At 47.3% G+C, this 19,667-nt stretch overlaps 1 protein-coding gene across 1 annotated transcript in view; it reads right to left on the reverse strand.

Annotated features, from left to right (window-relative positions):
- Positions 1–19,667, reverse strand: part of LOC141995676 (unconventional myosin-X-like) — a 268,905-nt gene that overhangs the window by 77,858 nt on the left and 171,380 nt on the right. Inside the window, exons 23-25 of the mRNA XM_074966937.1 lie at positions 16,694–16,999; positions 5,212–5,251; positions 3,219–4,004 (exon numbers count right to left, since the gene is read on the reverse strand). Of these exons, the coding sequence (XP_074823038.1) occupies positions 3,219–4,004; positions 5,212–5,251; positions 16,694–16,999 (1,132 nt within the window). The remainder of the gene's footprint in view (positions 1–3,218; positions 4,005–5,211; positions 5,252–16,693; positions 17,000–19,667) is intronic.

Consider the following 19,667-nt stretch of genomic DNA (forward strand, 5'->3'; position numbering starts at 1 on the left):
ACTGATGGACATCAATGACAAATTCATGGAGTACTGTGCAACTTTCTAACCAGGTATGCAGTGCTGCCAGAACCCAAATTTGGTAGTGTTGAAAGCAGGAGGAGGTTGAGGGGTAAGGAAACTGGAGGGTGGCAATACTGAGGGGAAATCTCAGGCAGTTTAGAAACTTGGGTGCCAGGTTAGTATTAAAGAAGGGCAAAAACAGAAGAAAGTAATTTTAAGGATATCCTGGTTATAACAGAACATGTGATCCCCCTTTAAGGGAAGGTACTGCTAGCATGCCTTTTATTGGAGCTCAGCACTTAAGACAAGATAATTCTGAGAGATTTGGGCACCAGAGGGATTGATGGGAGGTATATTCCCACATCACATGACAGAGGAGCAATGTGACTAGAATAGGGACTATATATAAAGCAAGATCTGCTCTGGAGGTAGAGACCTGCAGACCTCTACAGGGGGAGGTCTGGGGTAGAGAACACTCAGCCCAGGAAAGGGACTGTGAAGAAAGGTCCTGTGGATAGGTAGGACACAGAAGGACCTGGGGGAAATAAGAAGGAAACGATCTGACGCACAGTTGGCTAGATGTGTTTTGTTGTTGTGAGGTGTGTTTTTTAGTTTTGGTGGGGTTGGGGTGTTTTGTTTTGCCTTCCTCTTAAGCATCACAGATTGGCCATCGCTAGCGATGAGACACTGGACAAGCTAGACCAGTGCTCTGAGGTGGTAGGGAATTCTCTTTCTAGATGCCTGACTGATATTTCTTGCTCACATGCTCAGAGTCAAGCTGATCACCAGATCTGGGCTTGGGAACGAATTTCCTCTCAGCTCATGCTGGCTAGGACCTTGGGATTTTTTCCCCCTTCCTTGCAACATGAGACATGGTTCACTGCTAGGATCATCTGGGCACCTTTCACCTAATCAATTCCCTGACATTGCAGAAACCTTGGGCATTGATGGTGACTTAGTTTCTCCCATTCTCTTCCTGTGGCACAGTTACACTTCCTGAGGCCTGAAATGTTTTAATCTAAAGCATGTGGGTTTAATAGATGGGTATCTGGGTGAAAATTATTGGCCTGCGCTATGCAGAACATCACGCTAGATGATCTAAGGTTCTCTCTCACCTTAAACTCTGACTCTATGAAAATGAAAGATAGCACTTGAGTGGGCTCGAGGCCCACTGCAGTACTAACCTTTTTTAAGAGCCCAAGGCCAGAACTTTCAGTGAGTGACAGCAAGTACCTCTGGAACCTCTGGGTCAGAGGGTTATGGTAACATGAGCATGACCAAGCGTGTTTTAATACAGCCAAATGCAAGGTGATACATGGGAATGGGTGATGGGGAATGGATCACTCGATGATTACCAGTTCTGTTCTTTCCCTCTGGGGCACCTGGCATTGGTCACGGTCAGAAGACAGGATACTGGGCTAGATGGACTTTTGTCTGACCCAGTATGGCCGTTCTTATGTTCTTAAGGAACAAAGAACATAGGCTGTAATTGGAGGATGAGGGAATTTATTCTCGAAAGGACTTAGGGGTCTTTGTGGATAACCAACTGAACATAAACTCCAGTGTGGTGCTGTTGTAAAAAGGGCTGGATTATAAACAGGGAACTACCAAGAAGTAGTAGGGAGGTGAAACTGCCTCTGTATACAGCACCGGTAAAGCCCCTGCTAGAAAACTGTGACCAGTTCTATTGTCTTCATTTTAACAAGCATGTTAAAGAATAGAGAAGGCTCAAGTAAGAGCTGCAAGAATTACTGAAGATCTGGAAAACCCACCTTACAATAAAAGGCTTTTTAAAGAACTAAAACTAATGTATTACAGAGTAGGTAAGAAGCAATTTGATCACGATCTAAGAACCTACACAAAGATAAGTTATCTGACATAATGGGGTCCTTTAATAAAAACACCATAACAAGGTCCAAGGGCTGGAAGTTGAATTTGGAAAAGTTCAAACTGGAAATGTGATGCAATGTTTAAAAAGTATATGTAATGAATCACTGGAACAGAATAGCATGGGAAGTGGTAAGTCAATCTTCATCTGGAGTCCTTAAATAGAGACTGAATATTTTTCTAACAGATATGTAGTTCAACCACAAGACACTGGTCTCAACAGTGTCATTTATCTATCTAAGGCATCTTTAATGTATTTATCCTCACAATACCCGTGGGAGGTAGGGCAGTAACGTCACCATTTTACAGACAACTAAGGCCCAAGTATGTAGGAGTTGTGGTGCTGACGAAGGAGCCTAAATCTCATTTTCAACTTGGATTTAGGCACTTAGGAACCTAAATCCCATGGACAGGCTCCTAAGTGCCTAAATCCATTTTGAAAATTATATTTAGGCTCCTAAGTCAGTTAGACATTGCAACGTTAAGCGCCACAACACCTAAATACCTTTAAAAATCTGGGCCTATGTGATTTGCCCAAGAGCACAAGAAGTCTGTGGTGGAGCTGGGAACTGAACCTGGGTCTTCAGAGTCCCAGACCCCTAGGCCCACCCTTCCTGTAATTCTCACAGGGGAGGGAATTACTATGTGAAATTCTATGAAGGTCAGACTAGATTATCACAATGGTCTCTTCAGGCTTTAAAATCTATTCATATATTCTATACACAGTAGGTGGCAGCTGAAATCACGAGTAGATGATTTAGGAGTTAAGCATCTATTCTGAAACCCTTGCCTAAGCAAGACCAATAGGGGTTTTGGGGATGAGATCAATTCTATCTATTGTTCTTACTCTCACATTTGGTTTCCTCTCATTGTTACCCATTAGGTCTTCCCCGGAGAGACTTAAGCTATTAATATAAAGTCTCTGATGAGAGAACACATGGCAGATGTTAATCACACTGCTGGAAGGTGCTCAGATAACATGGTGATGAGCACAGTATAAGAACCTGTACAGAAAGCGGAAGTCTGCTGGCTTGTGTGGGGGCCAGTAATGACGGAGAGACACATCCCCTCTGCCTTTTCACTAATTGCTTACTGCCAACACATCAGGTCCTCTCTCTCATGACCATTATTAGTGATCTAGTATTGGCCAGCAAAGATTCATAGACTCTAAGGCCAGAATTGATCACTGTGATCATTTACTCTGACCTCCTATATAACAGGAGATGGGCTAAGAGAGTATTATCTACTAATAACTGCATTCAAAGTGAGACACCAGAGAATGAATAGATAAAGCAAAACTGGCTTTCAGTTAATGAAAAAATTCTTACGGAATCTAGGCTGCCACGATTGGAGTCCATGCTGGTACCACGGGAACTCCTCAAGATCTCCTCACCATTTAGGGGCTCAGCCAAGGTGCTCCCAGTATCTCCAAAACCATCAAACTCCTCGTGGTCATAGTCAGACTCCACATCTGGTGGGAAGTTGTAAATTGGCTCTCCCATCACCCCACTGTTACTCCTCAGGGTTTCTGAGACTGTGTTGTAAATACTTTCTGTGGTGTCAGATGGGGCACTGTGCTCCTCGGGGCTTTCCACAAGATGTTCTGCGGTGCTGTCTACCTCCACCTCACCCCTTCTCAGAAATGGTAGATTCATATATGTGTCTTCCTCAGTGGAGTTGTCGCTGGTTCTGGCGCCGTGTTCATCCAAAACAACCAGGCTGGGGACAGAGAGCCCCTCATCATCAGCATGAAAGCCTTCATCTACTTCTTCCTCAGCCAAAGGCGCCACAAGGCTGCAGTCAATGTTGAGGGTTCCTTCATTGGAAAGTGAATGTTCTAGGCTTTGCACGCTTTCATCCAGGTTTCCAAAATCCAGTAGTTCCAAGAACTCTTGAGCGACCCTGGATGCTTCCTTCTCTAGCCTCTGGATCTCCTCTTCTCGCTGCCAGTTAATTTCATTCTTGGTGTTTTCACAGGCAATGGACATGTGATCTGCCTTCTGCTGCTGCTGTAGCTTCTCAATCTCCTTTTCCAGCCTTAGGATTTCCTCCATCTGCCTTCTCTCCTCTTCCTGCAGTGGGATCTCCTCCTCCTGGGTCCTTAACACCTCCACCTTAAAGAAATTGTGCCAATATCAAATTAAAGAGCCCCAACCTATAAAGGGGCTGCCTTCCTGGGTCCTCCAATTTCTCTTCCCCACAGGAACATGCCTGTTGTGTATTCTCACTTCCCCTCTATAAAAAGCCACTGCATGCATCCTTTCTGTTTTTCATCCTCCCACTCCAATGCACAGCTATGGTATCTCCAGTCAAGGCATATAGCTCTGAATTTCTCAGCTGCTCTGTAGCCTCATTGGAAGGCTAGCTGCTTTATTAGAGGACCAGGCCTGTTCACCTGCTATCCACACTAAAGTATGGTAGAGATGAAGGAAAATTCCAGGAAATGCACCACAATATGCAGATGATGAAGAAGACTGGAAAACATGATGACAGTTTGGAGATAAACAGCACACCCCCCCCCCCCGCGTTTTTGCTGGAAAATGATTGTTGATGGGTCTACAATAAATATTAAAGGTATCATGTAAATCCACTTAGTTCCATACAAATATGACAGTGCAGCCAACTAGGTGGTCTCTTCCTTCCACAGTGATCAGTGCCTGCTTGGGTTAAGATTTAAACTGTTGTTTAGATACTACTTTTTGCTAGTTCAGTATGTGCACTAAAAAGTTATTTCATTCAGATCTCTCATCTTCCCTGAGCTGACGAACCAGGATGCAGAAGATAAAGGAAGGGAGACCAGAAAATAAGTTGTTTTTACAATCAGCTTGTTCAACATGCTCAGTTATGTTGCTAGAACCTTGAATGGTTAGATTGGCAATCAGAAGGTGGAGATTCATAGCCGTTCTAACTCCTTTCCACGCTTCCTTTGTTTTGATTGTTGCAGGCAACAATATAGCAAAAAGGACTGTGTCACAAAATGCAGCTCATCAAAGGGTCATGTGCAATAAGCTCACCGTCAGAGATAAAACAGGATGCAACCTGTCTAACCCTGAAATGTTTAGATAGGAACTCTGCAAAAAGATACTAAAACAATGAACATGCCATGTTAACTAGACAATCCTTCTGCTGCGGTCAGGCACCTGTAGATTAAGAAGGAAAAGAATGCTTTCATAGGGAGTTTTTCTAACATGTTTTATCACAGTAAAATAAAGGTGCATATTTCAGGAAAAAGAATAGTCAGTGAAGGCAACCAGCAGAGGAGCCTGAGCTACAGAAGGTCCAAAGAGGAGACACAGAAAAGGCATGAACAATTAAACTTACCTGAGCCACCTGGAGTATAGCATTCAGCTGCTCTTTTTCTCTGTTCAAAAGAAGACAAAAGTAAGTGACAGACCCAGATCATCTGAGTATTTGAACAGAAATTACGGCGAATCATCTCTCTATGGTTAAGGGTGAAGTAAGGCTCCTATTATAAAGCTGATTTAGTAAACCCACCAAGCTCCTTCACGCTTGGCATGGCCCATCCTGGCACATGCATTCTTTACTTTGAGGTAAATCAGGAAATTGGATCAGATGGAGAGGGGCTGAAAGGACAAGAAGGCAGGATTACATAGACTCATTATGGTCTTGAGCTAAAGCCCATTGTGGTTAATGGGAGGCTTTTCCACTGATTTCCAAGACCACTGGATCAGGCTCTATGTGCACAATTTCAGTTTCGAGAACGTTCTCTTTTTTTAAAGCACCCCAATCCTCAGCCCTGAGCCCCCCACCCAAATTCCTGCTGTTGCTGGGGGCGGGGAGAGGGGCGGTGGCCACCGCAGAAGTCATGGAGGTCAAGGAAAGTCACGGAATCCGTGACTTCCATGACAAACTCGCAGCATTAGTCATGAACAATAATCATCTGAACATGAGCTCCCAGTGGGACGCTGTGGCCAAAAGACCTAGTGGGATCCTGGGATGCATAAACAAGGGATTCCAGAGTAGAAACAGAGAAGTTATTTTACCACTATATTTGGCACTGGTGTGATGGCTGCTGGAATCCTGTGTCCATTTCTGGTGCCCACAGTTCAAGAAGGATGTAGATAAAGTGGAGAGGATTCAGAGAAGAGCCACAAGCATGATTAAAGGATTATAAAACATGCCTTATAGTGACAGACTCAAAGAGCTCAATCTATTTAACTTAATAAAGAGAAGGTTAAGGGGTGACTTGATCACAGTCTAGAAGCATTTACATGGGGAACAAATATTTAATAATGCTCTCTTCAATCTAGCAGAGAGAGGTATAACACAGTCCACTGGCTGGAAGCTGAAGCTAGACAAATTCAGACTGGAAAGAAGGTGTACATTTTTAACTATGAGGGTAGTTAATGAATGGAACAATTTACTGAGGGTTGTGGTGGGTTCTCCATCAATGAATTTTTAAATCAAGATTGGATGTTTTTCTAAAAGATAGGAATTCTTTTGGGGACATTCTATGGCTTGTGCTATACAGGAGATTACACTAGATGATTCCAAAGCTCCCTTCTGTCCTTGGAATCTATGATCAAATTTACAGGGGATTAAAAATCATGCAGATGAGGAGGTTACTTACCTACAATTGGAAGTTCTTAGAGAAATGTGGTCCCTATCTTATTCCACACATGGAAGCGCATGCACACCAAGCACCCGAGTGTAGAAGTGTTTCTTAGCAGCGTCCGTTGACCCGCACGCGTGTTGTGCATCTCCTCCTGTTCCCAGCCGAGGATATAATAGGTCGTGCAGGTCAACACCTTTTCGCTTTCAGTAGCAGGCTCTGGTGGATTCTCTCCTGCTTTGTGTGAGGATTTGCCGAACCAAGGCAGAGTATGCACAGTCCACACTTGATGCCCATCCAAATACCAGATTGTGAGGTGAAGAGGGTCTGGATTGGGATGACTGAGTCTCCCTTGGTCTTGTGTGAGGAGATCTAGGAGTGTGCGGAAGCCAGAATCTGAGGATGTCTGCGAACCAGAACTGCTGGGCCAGAAAGGGGCTATGAGGATGATGTTGGCTCTGTCCTGGCGAATCTTGTGTAGCACTTGAGGGAGGAGGGAATGAGGGGAAAGGCAAAGCGGAGGTCGCCCATCCAGGGGAGGAGAAGAGCAGCACCCCAAAGATGTCATAGGGCACGAGTGCAGTGGTGGATTACCACACGGGCCAACAGAGCCCATGCCCAGGAGCTCTGGACAATTTGGGGGCCCCCAGGAGTGCTGGAACTCTGACCACACCCCCTTCTCCTCTAGTCTCCCACCAGAGCCCCGTCCCCGACCAGGCTGGAAGCCGGAGCCGGGCCAGAGCCCAAGTAGCTCAGGTCACTGTGGGGGGACCCGGACTCTCCAGCTGCCCTGGGCGGGGGGCTGGGGTGCCTGAGAACAGTCCTGTCCTTGTCCCTGCACCCCAGGGCAGGTGGAGGGTCTGGGAGCCCAGGGGCGCTGAAACTGCGGGAGGAGGGTCGGGGGGGCCATGGTCCCTCCACTTTTAAAAGTGAAATGGCATAGCCCTTTTAACAAAAGAAACCTGCCTTGGTGGCAGGTGAGAGCAGGGAGTGAGGCATGGTCACCGCTAGCTCCTGCTCAGCCAGGGCTAGCAGGCAGGGGTGCTGGAACAATATTTACAGTGGGGATGCTGTAAGCCTTTGAACCAAACTGTAAATCCTGTATCTAATGGAAACCATTTCAAGTCAGGGGGTGCCGCAGCACCCCTTGCACCCCTAGGTCCAGCACCTATGCTGGCAGGCTCTGTGTGTGGCTGCAGCTCCCAGCCCCCACTGTGTAGATGAGTCCCGTTCTGGGCAGAGGGAGCCCAGCTCAGGGGAGGTGGAGATTGCAGTGTCGGGAGACAGGGAGGGGATGGATGTAGTTTGGGGAGGGCAATGCCCCCTGCAACAGGGGCAAGGTGTGGGGGATGCCATTGCCTCCTCTCATTTCTGCCAGCGCTGAGTAACTCGGTGGGGGGGGGGAGGAGGGAAGAGGTAGTGGGGAAGGGAGATGGGGTGGGGATAAGATAAGGGGAATGAGGGAGTGGGGGGAGGGAAGGGGGTGATGAGTAAAGGGGGATGGGGAAAGAGGCAATGGGGAAGGGAGGTGGGGTGGGGGGAAGAGAAAGGGAATGAGGGAGTGGGGGAGGGAAATGGGGGGGAAAGAAGAGGAATGGGGGATGAGAAAAGGGGGGTGGGGGGAAGAGGCAATGGGGTGGGGGAAGAGAAGGGGAATGAGGGAGTGGGGGAGGGGAATGGGTGTAAGGAAGAAGCAATGGGGAAGAGGTTGGGCGAGGAGGGAAGAAGCAGTGGGGAAAGGGGGTGGGGTGGGGGGGGAAGAGGCACTGGGGGGAGGGGAAGGGGTGAATGGGAGAGAGATGCAGTGGGGAAGGGAGGTAGGGTGGGGGGAAGGAAAGGGGAATGGAGAAAGGAGGAGCAGGGGGCGGGTCCCCATGGCAAGGGCGGTGTGAGGGGCCCAAAAGTTCTTTGTGCCTAGTGCCCCAATAAATCTTAATTCACCTCTGCGCACGTGGCACTGAGGGAGGTTTGTGTCATAATTGTCCTTTGGCCGTTGGTTGGGAGAGGTTCAAGGAGGTGGTTTTGGCAAAGGCAGGAAAGCAGGGTCTCAGAGACTGTTGTTGTTGGCGTGGGGGCTCTTGTTGATAGTAGGCAGGGTAGGGTGTGCCTGGTCATGGGTGGAAGGGTTGTTTCTGCTGCCTAAGTCCAGGGGCCAGAATATATATGCCAAGGGCCTGTAGTGTCAATCTGGAATTCTTGAAAAACTGCAAAGATTCATCCATCTTTTTGCTGAAGAGTTTATTCTCGTCAAAAAAATAGGTCCTCGATCACATATCGGAACCCTAGGGAAAGATTGTACCCCTGAGTCTCTTCACATAACTATTCCGGTGGCTAGAGATCGAGAGAATGTGTCAGCTGCATCCACTGCTGTCCAGAGGGCTGGCTACACTGGTGATCAGTCTCTTTTTGTCTACCAGCGCATGGAATTGCTCTTGGTGTTCTGGAGGGAGCTTGTCTTTGAACTCTGCTAGCCTAAAATAGTTATCAAAGTCGTACTTCCCAGCAGAACCTGATAATTTTCAATGTGGAACTACAGTCCCACAGAGGAATCAATCTTCGCAGCAAGTCTAGGCGCTTAGTCATCTTGTCCGGAGGAGTGGATATTTGTGGCTGCTGCCTTGCACATTCCAGAACCCACCTGGACAACAAGGGAGGCTGGGGGCGGGTGGGTGAACAGGAAATCTGCCCCCCTAGTTGGCACAAAGTATTGTTTCTCCACCCGCTTAGGTGTAGGTGCACAAGTCCGGTGTGTGCCACTTCTCCTGCCAGCATAGCTACTACCTCTCACGGAGGTGGAATTATTAAGCTGATAAGAGAGCATCAGTGCAGCTGTACCACTGTAGCATTTTTAGCTTAGACTAGCCCTAAGAGAGCGAAGGAACAGGGGTTTCTGACTCAGGCCACGTGGCAGTAAGAGGGAACTGGAGAGGCGTCAACCCTCACTACCTATTATACCCTCATCAGGGAACACGAGGAGACGCATAACAAACATGTGGGTCAATGGACACTGTCAAGAAAAACTTCCAGACTGAGACGGATGGCGTGCATGCGCACCTACCTCTGGAATACACATAGGAACCATTACTCAAAGAACTTAAAGTTCTTTAAAAAAATAAGTCAAAATCTGTATAATGGAAAGTGTTAAGCAGTTGATATATAACTAAATAGGAAGGCTAACGTGTCAGAACCATCTGGGAGCTCACTTGAGAGCTAGTTGTCCAAAGGCTCTCTCAAGGGGCAAAGAGCAGAGCCATTTAAAACAACTCTCAGAATCCCTGCTACAGTCCACTGGCACATCAATAGCTCTTCAAATGTGATAGTACTGAAGGCAGCTAATAGTCTAAAATAATCAGCATGGACAACATCCATCATTAGGAGAAGAGTGTTAGGGCATGTCTACGCTTACCTCCGGAGTGATTGATCCAGCGGGGGTCGATTTATCGTGTCTAGTGAAGACGCAATAAATCAACCGCCAAGCACTCTCCCGTTGACTCCGGTACTCCACTGGAGCGAGAGGCGCAGGCGGAGTTGACAGGGGAGCATCAGCAGTTGACCTACTGCAGCGAAGACACCGCAGTAAGTAAATCTAATTACGCTGACTTCAGCTATGTTATTCACGTAGCTGAAGTTGCGTAAATTAGATCGACCCCCCCGCTCCAGTGTAGACCAGGCCTCAGCCATACACACATTCCACCCTCAGGCTGGCAGAAGAACCAGCTGGGATCAAAGAGACCTGAGAAACATAGATATTATTGGAGAGGTCATACCACCACCTTCCCAACTACATTCCCTTCTTCAATGCTTAGCCGAATGGTCTGTTCCTGTGTGGCCAAAAGGGCTTGACAGGCTGTCCAACGTCAGAACAGACTTGATGCACCCATGTAATAGGATGTCTTCCTCTGGGCTGCCTCTACCACTCAACTGGTGGAATTTTATCCCGGATGTTACAAGCCACCTGGAGAACAGTGTTTGCCAGAATGTCTTGTGGCATTCTCATGACATGTCCGAAAAGCATAAGTTGCTGTCTGAGGACAATGGCCCCAGTAGTCTGTAGACCAGAACAACTGTAAACATCTGCATTACAGATGAAGTCATTCCACTTTATGCCCAATATACGACGTTGGCATTTTGTGCGGAAAGCCTCCAGCTTTGCCCAGTCTGAGCGGCATAGTAGCCATGTTTCGCAACCATACAGCATTACAGAGAGGATACCGCTCAGATAGATCCTGAACTTGGTTGCTGGGCCAAGATGATGCTGATTCCATATTGATTGTGAACGACCCATGGCAGACGCTTCAGTGTCAATCCAGTGGAGAACCTCCATGTGAGAGTTGGAGGACTTGGTGAGTATAGAACCCAAATAGCAAAAGTTGGAGACTTCTTCAATAGTTTCATTATTCAAAGAGACTGGAGTCAGGGATGGACCTGAGCCTAGATTTTGCAGCTTTGTCTTTGAGCACAAAACAAGGAGACCAACCGTAGCCAACTCTGCCTCCATTTTCTGGAGTGCCTTGCAAAACCTGTTGGGGCTCTGTACTAGAACAATAACATCAGCAGCATAACCAAGATCTGAGAGTGAGAGATCACCAAGCTTAATGCCTATGGACCTGACGGAATGCTGCATTATGAAATCCATTGCCTGACAAAGGAGTGCAGGGGCCAAGACAACCTTGCCTGACACCAGATACTGATTTAAAAGGTGCTGACATCCAGTTCCCCAGATGTACACAAGCAGTGGTTCCATTATGCAGCTCACTAATCAAGTCCAGCAGAGCGGTAAGGACACTTACACTGAATCAAACACAGCCTTAAGATTGACATACACCACGTGCAGGGACTTCTTGGACTCGTGGTGTATCTCCGACAACAAGCGGAGGGCCAAAAAGGTGTCTAATGTGGACCTGTTCCTCATAAAACATGACAGTTGGGGGTAATGCTTCCGGTGCAACAGGGACTCCAAACACGCCAGCAGAACATGCGCAAATACTTCCCTGGCACGGACAACAAGGTGATCAGCCTGTAGCTCTTACATTCGCTGCACGGTTCCTTGCCCATATAAAGTGAGATCACAATACCGTCTATCCAGGCAGCTGGCAAGGTTCCAGTTCTCCACACCAGGCAAAAGAGAGCTAGAAGTGATTCCGCTATAGGATCAATAGCGCATTTTAGCAGTTCTGGAGGGATGCCATCAGTGCCGGCCGCACGTCCCTTTTTCAGTTTACAGCTGGCATACTTCACTTCATCCAGTGTTGGTGCATCAGTACAAGTGTCAGGGTCCGAAACCACAGTGGATGCCAAATCATCCAGCTCTGAGCAAGTGGCTGCTGGAGGGTGGTACAGGGAGCTGTGATAACGTTCCACCCAGCATGAGACTATGTCCTCCTCCGATTTACAATGACAGCCTCGGCTGTCATTCAGGATGCCAAGCGACTATTTCTTGACTGCCGAGGTTGCAGATTGCACGGAAAACTGGCTTTAAGTCTCTCCTGGCTAAGCCAAGTTCAACATCATATGCCACTTGGTTATAAGAAGCCTCGCAATCGCGAAGTGCAAAGGTGTTGAAAAGGGAAATTCAAAACAGAACGATAATTAGATAGTGAGCAAAGGCCTTTTAACAAGAGAAATCAGCAGTTTGCCAACCCTCAAGGAGGCACCGACAACCCACTATAATGGTCTCAATACCTTTCCACTGGCTTTCGCCATCCAGGAGAGACATTAGCTAGAAGACTTCTCCTGCCACAGGCAGGAAGGATATTAGCTAGATGGCTCCTCCTGATCAATACCATGCAGGGGTGAGTATGCTTAGTTAGAAAGGTCCCTCTAATCTGAGACCACACAGGCAGCATTTGACAGAAAAGTGATTCCATAAACCATGCATTAGCGTCTTAAATATGTAGAGATCTCACTGGGCTGGCTTAGCATTGGTGACTGGGCTATTGCGGAGTACAGTAACTCCTCGCTTAACATTGTAGTTATGTTCCTGAAAAATGATACTTTAAGCAAAATGATGTTAAGTGAATCCAATTTTCCCATAAGAATTAATGTAAACGGGGTGGGGAGGGGGGATGTTAGGTTCCAGGGAATATTTTTTCACCAGACACATATATACACGGTACAAGTTTTAAACGAACAATTTAATACTGTACACAGCAATGATTTGTGAAGCTTGGTTGAGGTGGTGAAGTCAGAGGGTGGAAGAGGGTGGGATATTTCCCAGGGAATGCCTTACTGCTAAATGATGAACTCGCACTTGGCTGAGCCCTCAAGGGTTAACACATTATTGTTAATGTAGCCTCACACTCTACAAGGCAGCAAGAATGTTTGGAGGGAGGGGAGACAGCATGGCAGAGAGAGACAGAGACACACACCGTGTGTGTGAGAGGGAGAGATGCGCATTGCCCCTTTAAGTACGCTGACCTCACTCTAAGTATATTGCCTTTTTAAGTAGATCAGCAAGTTGAGATAGCAGCTGCTGACAGCAAGCTCCCTCCATCCTGAGCCCTGTCATGTGTCCCCCCACCCCTGAAAATGGGGTAAAGGAGCGGGGGGGGCACCCTGACATTAGCACCCTTCTTCCCCTGCCCCCGGGCAGCTCTAAGGCAGAGGGCAGGAGCAGCACATGGCAGTGGAGGGAGGGACAGCTGAACAGCCAGAAATTGGTAGCCTGCTGGGTGGCTGCCACACAGGGAACTTAGGAAAGCGGGGAGCTGATGGGGGCTGCCGGTCCTCCCTGGTTCCAAGCCCCCACTAGCTAGCTCCAACAGGCTGCTCTTTCTGCAAGCAGTGGACAGAGCAGGCGGAGGCCAAACAACATTATAAGGGAGCACTGCGCAACTTTAAACGAGCATGTTCCCTAATTGATCAGCAACATAACAAGTTAACTGGGACGACTTTAAGTGAGGAGTTACTGTACTAGCGTATCAGTCAAATGGGGCTTCTGTTTGTTGGAGCTGCCAGTTAAGTTTTTTAATTCAACAACTGAGCAGTGACCTCAGGAAATGTAAGGACCCAGACTTAGATCCAACAGATATCTCCCCCTGCTGTGTCTACTGGGTGGTAGGCGATTCCTCTTCCATGCAACAAGTTTCCCTATTGATTTTTATGTGACCCCCTTCACATACCCCTAACCTGCCAAAGCCCAACTGCAGGACACCATATGTGGCAAAGACCCAAAGTGCGGGGGACAAAACAATTATTCATGCAAGAAGCTTAAAATGGTGTGGGATTCATTCCCTTAGTGTAAATATTTCTATGACTTCAGTGTTATGATTCTGTATCACCAGTGTAAACAGATGTCAGCAATAAAAGTTAAGGGACACCAAATTTGTGTAGAAGGTAACTATGGAACTAAAATGAATGACATCCCTTGAAAGGAGGATGGTGAGGTGTGCCTCTTGTTATTCACGAATTGCTCCCATCCTGCACATTTGCTCTTATTTCCAGGCACCTCCATGACATCTTCATGTACACACTTTCTTGGGATGAGTGATAGAGCAGGGGCAGTAGTGCTAAAAAAGCACAGCTCAGAAGCATTTCAAACTATCCAAAGGAACTGCAAGCAGATAAGATCATAAGAACTGCAATACCAGAACAGAGATCAATCATCCATCTCACTGAAAAACTGGTCATACTGGACAGACCAATGACCCATAAAGTCTGGTACCCTGTCTCAGACACTGGCTGATCTTAGATGTTTCAGAGGTCACGATACCATTGGGAAGGTAGGAGGAAAATATTTATTCCTGGCCCAGTGACTAAAATCCACTCCTCATATTACAAAGAGGAACAATGTTGAAGGGGCATTGTGGGGAGGGGGGGAGGGAGGAAATCAGTAAATTAACTCTACAAATGAATGAGGGATAGCCCATACCTACTCAGCTTTTCTACTCTGAGCCACCTGCACTGCACTCCAATCCTTACTCCTGGGGGAATTCTGCACCACTGTGCAATGCAGAATTTTGCAAAAATTAATGTTATGCATGCAGAATTTCCTTTCTTAGAATCACAGAATATCAGGGTTGGAAAGGACCTCAGGAGGTCATCTAGTCCAACCCCCTGCTCAAAGCAGGACCAATCCCCAACTAAAATCATCCCAGCCAGGGCTTTGTCAAAGAATGATTTTCTTTCCTCCAAAGAAATGGGCTTCAGGGCTGCTAGCTACCACTAAGGGCCACTGGACTTGGCAGAACCCAGCTTGCACATAGAAAACACTGCTGTGGGAAGCGGGAGGGAGAGAGAGAGAGAGAGAGAGGGTTTCTGGCAGCTGCAGTTCCCAGCATGCCCTGAGGGAAGAGAGGGCAGCACGCAGGAAACACCTTGCAAGCCTGGGACCAAGCATCAGGCTGTTTCTCCCTCTGGATCCCTGAGCTCTGGTGGGGAGGGGCAGTCAGAGACGGGTGTCTGGACAAGGGGGCGGGGGGCGCAGCTGGGCTGTGAGGAGGGGATTCAGGGAGATCGGGTGTATTGGCCTGGGGTGGGGGGCTGCAGGTAGGCTCTAGGGAGGAGGGTTTGTGGGTGTCTGTCCCCTCAGCTGGGCTCAGGGGGCGGAGTGGGAGAAAGGGGACAGAGGAAGAGGAACCAGATTGTCACTGTGGTTTTTTTAACTCTACTCCTGGCGGAACTTTTGTGTGTGTCCGTATTATTACGGACATACTTGCTGACAGGTATTTTGAAATCAATTACCAAATTAATTGCAACTGGAGTGATTATTTAGTGTTATTTTGACAAATAAAATTTGTAGAATTTTGCAGAATTTTAAAATATTGTGCGCAGAATTTTTCATTTTTTCATGCAAAATGCGCCCAGGAGTAACTCCTGTCCTAAGGAGACTTGTGCATGTATCCAAATTAAGAACATAAGAATGACCATACTTGGTCAGACCAAAGGTCCATCCAGCCCAGTATCTTGTCTACCAACAGTGCCCAATGCCAGGTACCCCACAGGGAGTGAACCTAACAGGTAATGATCTAGTGATCTCTCTCCTGCCATCCAGCTCCACCCTCTGACAAACAGAGGCTAGGGACACCATTCCTTACCCATCCTGGCTAATAGCCATTAATGAACTTAACCTCCATGAATTTATCCAGTTCTCTTTTAAACCCTGTTATAGTCCTAGCCTTCACAAGCTCCTCAGGCAAGGAGTTCCACAGGTTGACTGTGTGCTGAATGAAGAAGAACTTCCTTTTATTTGTTTTAAACCTGCTGTCCATTAATTTCATTTGGTGGCCCCTAGTTCTTATATTATGGGAACAAGTAAATAACTTTTCCTTATTCACTTTCTCCACACCACTCATGATTTTATATACCTCTAATCAAAATCCCCCCTTAATCTCTCCTCATATGGGACCCTTTCCAAACCCCTAATCATTTTAGTTGCCCTTTTCTGAACCTTTTCTACTGCCAGTATATCTTTTTTCAGATAAGGGGACCACATCTGTACGCAGTATTCAAGTACGCAGTATTATATAAGGGCAATAAGATATTCTCCGTCTTATTCTCTATCCCTTTTTAAATGATTCCTAACATCCCTTCTGCTTTTTTGACTGCCGCTGCATGCTGCGTGGACGTCTTCAGAAAACTATCCACGACTCCAAGATCTTTCTCCTGATTAGTTGTACCTAAATTAGCCCTCATCATATTGTATGTATAATTGGGGTTATTTTTTCCAATGTGCATTACTTTACATTTATCCACATTAAATTTCATTTGCCATTTTGTTGCACAATCACTTAGTTTTGTGAGATCTTTTTGAAGTTCTTCACAGTCTGCTTTGGTCTTAACTATCTGAGCAGTTTAGTATCATCTGCAAACTTTGCCACCTCACTGTTTACCCCTTTCTCCAGATCATTTATGAATAAGTTGAATAGGATTGGTCCTAGGACTGACCCTTGGGAAACACCACTAGTTACCCCTCTCCATTCTGAAAATTTACCATTTATTCCTACCCTTTGTTCCCTGTCTTTTAACCAATTCTTAATCCATGAAAGGATCTTCCCTCTTATCCCATGACAACTTAATTTACTTAAGAGCCTTTGGTGAGGGACCTTGTCAAAGGCTTTCTGGAAATCTAAGTACACTAAGTAATTACTGCAACGATGTCTCAAGTGACTGCTTCCTTATGGCCTGAAGGCATTGCTGTCATGCCAGAACCTCAGACCTAGTCATACACCTTGGCAGATTCACTACTAGGAGCCAGCCATGTAACTAAAACTGTGAGAAATAATCCAGTACCTTTTCTTCTCTTCTTCCTCCTCCTGTTTCCTCCTAAGCTCCTCCTCTTCTTGCCATTGTCTTTCCTCTTCCTCCCTTCTGATCTGCTCTTCCTCTTCTTGCCTTCTCTTCTCCTCCACTTCCTGTTTCCGTCTCTGTTCCTGCTGCAGTAGGTGCCGATAGAGGCTGCGAGCCAGCTGGCCACGCCAATGCTTCTGCAGGACAACAGCCGAAGCCTTCAGTCGCAGGAGGGCTTTCTTCCAGAAGTGCGCTCGATAGTTCTTCTGGATTGTCACTATACTGACTAGGGCTTTTCGGTACTTCTTCCTACAAACAAAACCAAACAGTTACTGACCACTTCTATTACAGCCATGTCTCATGTTTCTAAGGAATTGCTCCCCATGGTACCAAAGTGCTGAACAAATGACGTGAGCATGCCAGTGCCCATAGGGGGCACAAGTCTCTCCCTCTTTTTCTACCAAGCGAAGATTCTTTTCCTTGCTGCCGTCTTTCCTGCATCTGCCACCTTATTCCTGTCGCCAAAGTGACCCTTCTTGGAGCTGCTTTAATATGTCTGCCTTTGTTGAAAGGGAAAAGGAGCATGAGATCCCCAGGGGATGAAGAAGAGATTGTCACCCACTAGAAAGGAAGTTTCATGCTCCTCAAATCTTACATGCACATCTCTGAAAAACTAACAGCCTAGCACACTTGTATGCCCATCGCACAGACCCCTTGGAATCTTTATAGAGGAAAACACCCCCAGCACCCACCTCGCTGGTCACTGAACCACCTTGAAATTTCAAACACAACCCGAGAATGATCTCCTAGGGCCAGCATAAGCATCTGAGATTGTGCTACATTAAACAACAATGAAACCAGGGGTCCAGCAGCCAGAGCCGTTCCTAGGGGGTGTGAGGCCTGGGACACAGGCACCGAGTTTCTAATCTGCCGGGGTGTGCTCCCTCTGGCTCCGCCCACGCCCCACCCCCAACTCTACCCCTTCCCCCAAGGCCCCACCCCTGCCCTGCTTCTTCCCACTCCTGCTTTGCCCCCGCCCCACCTCTTCCCGCCCCTCCCCCGTCCAGTTCCACCTCCTCCCCCGAGCACCCTGCACCCTCGCTCCTCTCCCCCCCAGCGCCTCCTGATGCTGCGAAACATGTGATCCGTGGCAGGCAGCAGGGGCTGAGAGGGATGGGGAGGTGCTGATTGGTGCGGCTTGCCAGTGGGCTGGGGGGAGGGGGAGGTTCTGGTAGGGGGGCTACTTCCCGCCTGCCTCCTGTTCACCCCGCTCGCCCTCCTGCCTCACCTCCCTGCCCAACTCCTCGCGAAGAACTGGGCCCCGCAAAGCGCGGGGTCCGGGGCAGTCCCCCTGATTCGCCATACCCCAGGGACAGCTCTGCCAGCAGCAGCTGGGTGCAGGCTACAGAGAGGGGAAGAAGGAGAAAGGGCGACAGAAGCAGGTTTAAATAAACTGGTTGGGGGCTGCCTCTTCCCCCTGCCTCTCTCCCCAGTGCCTCTCCTCATACAGAGGGTGGCCAGCTGCATGCTTAGCCTCCTCTAAGGTGGACAAAGCATATAGACAAAAGGTACCATGACAAGGCCTACTCAGCTCCGTGGTGCTCTTCCTGATAATATCTATCTGTCAGAAGTTAAGGCCAGAAGGGACCATTATGATCATCTAACCTGACCTCAGGTATACACAGGCAATAGAATGTAATGCCCCATCTGGAGCCTTCTGATCACCTTCCTCCACTTCCCAAGGTAAAGCCAACTTCTGCAGCCAATGCAGGAGGGCTGTGAAATACAGTGATCCTGCACTTCACCCTTACTCAGATATAAAACACAGAGGGGATAAGGACCCTGATTTGGCAACTGGAATTTAGTTACCTATTCTGCTGATGCTGCAAGGTACTGGGCTTGGCTCCGCCTCCAAGAATCATAGAAGCCACATGGGGACGGAGTGTGGCTCCCTCCCCCAGACCCATGCAGGTCCTGTAAGGATAACAGGGACACAGCCCAGTTTACAGCCCCAGTTCTCCACTGGTCCTGCAGGGCTAAGAAAAGTAACAACTTATTTTAGTTGGTGGAGTCAGCAGCTGTGACTAGGAGTCCCACAGGGAGCAGGTCTGCTAAACAAAATGGGGCATTTTCACTTTGGTTTATTTTCTGATTCAGATATTTCACTTTAGTGACCATTCAGACACCCTGAGCTCCTGGGAAAGTAAAGCAGAGTGTACAGAGCGAACCATGTAACTTCCATCCCTTAGGCCTCTTTCCCCAATTCTCAGAACAAGTCCCTGAAGATATGGATAAAGATGACAGTAAAATCCTGGAACAGCTAACTCTTCATGGCAGGGTTACTCTGCTTAATTTACATAATCTTGGTGACTGATAAGCTCTAAGTGCTACATGGCAGCACTCTCTAGTTTTGCCTTACTCACTCAAAACCTTTTCTGGACTTGTCCCATACTAATTCCTTTCTATTGGAGCTTCTCTAATGTTGATGCAGTGCAACACTGAATTGATCACAAAAAAGGATTTCTAACTTCACTTTCTCCAACCTTCATCTTCCCTGTTTTCTGCTCCTACACCTCCCTCTGCAATGCCTCATTTGCCACCAGCTGTTGAATAAGGAGTTTTCCTTTTGACCATAGAAGCACCGCTTGATTTGAAGACTAAACTTAGATGAATGGTGTGCATCCCAATCTCCCAGTCCACTAGCTGGATACCTTCCTTTCCAGGAAAGTCACAAAAGAGACATTGCAGTTTTCCCTTAGCAATGCTGCCTAGAAACTATGTTTTACAATGTGATAACTCCCCTCCTTCCCCAAAATATCTGGCGGTTTCTGATTATTAATTATTATTATTTAAATGTCCCCGCCATGAGGAGTTTACACTCTAATTTACACAGACTGCACAGCAAGTAAAGGCACCCAGACAAGGGAAGAGGGAAAGGCATGGAGACAGCATTTTGCTTTATTTTGGCAAGCAGCAT

The sequence above is a fragment of the Natator depressus genome, chromosome 11 (assembly GCF_965152275.1).
Source record: "Natator depressus isolate rNatDep1 chromosome 11, rNatDep2.hap1, whole genome shotgun sequence".
Lineage (NCBI taxonomy): Eukaryota > Metazoa > Chordata > Testudines > Cheloniidae > Natator > Natator depressus.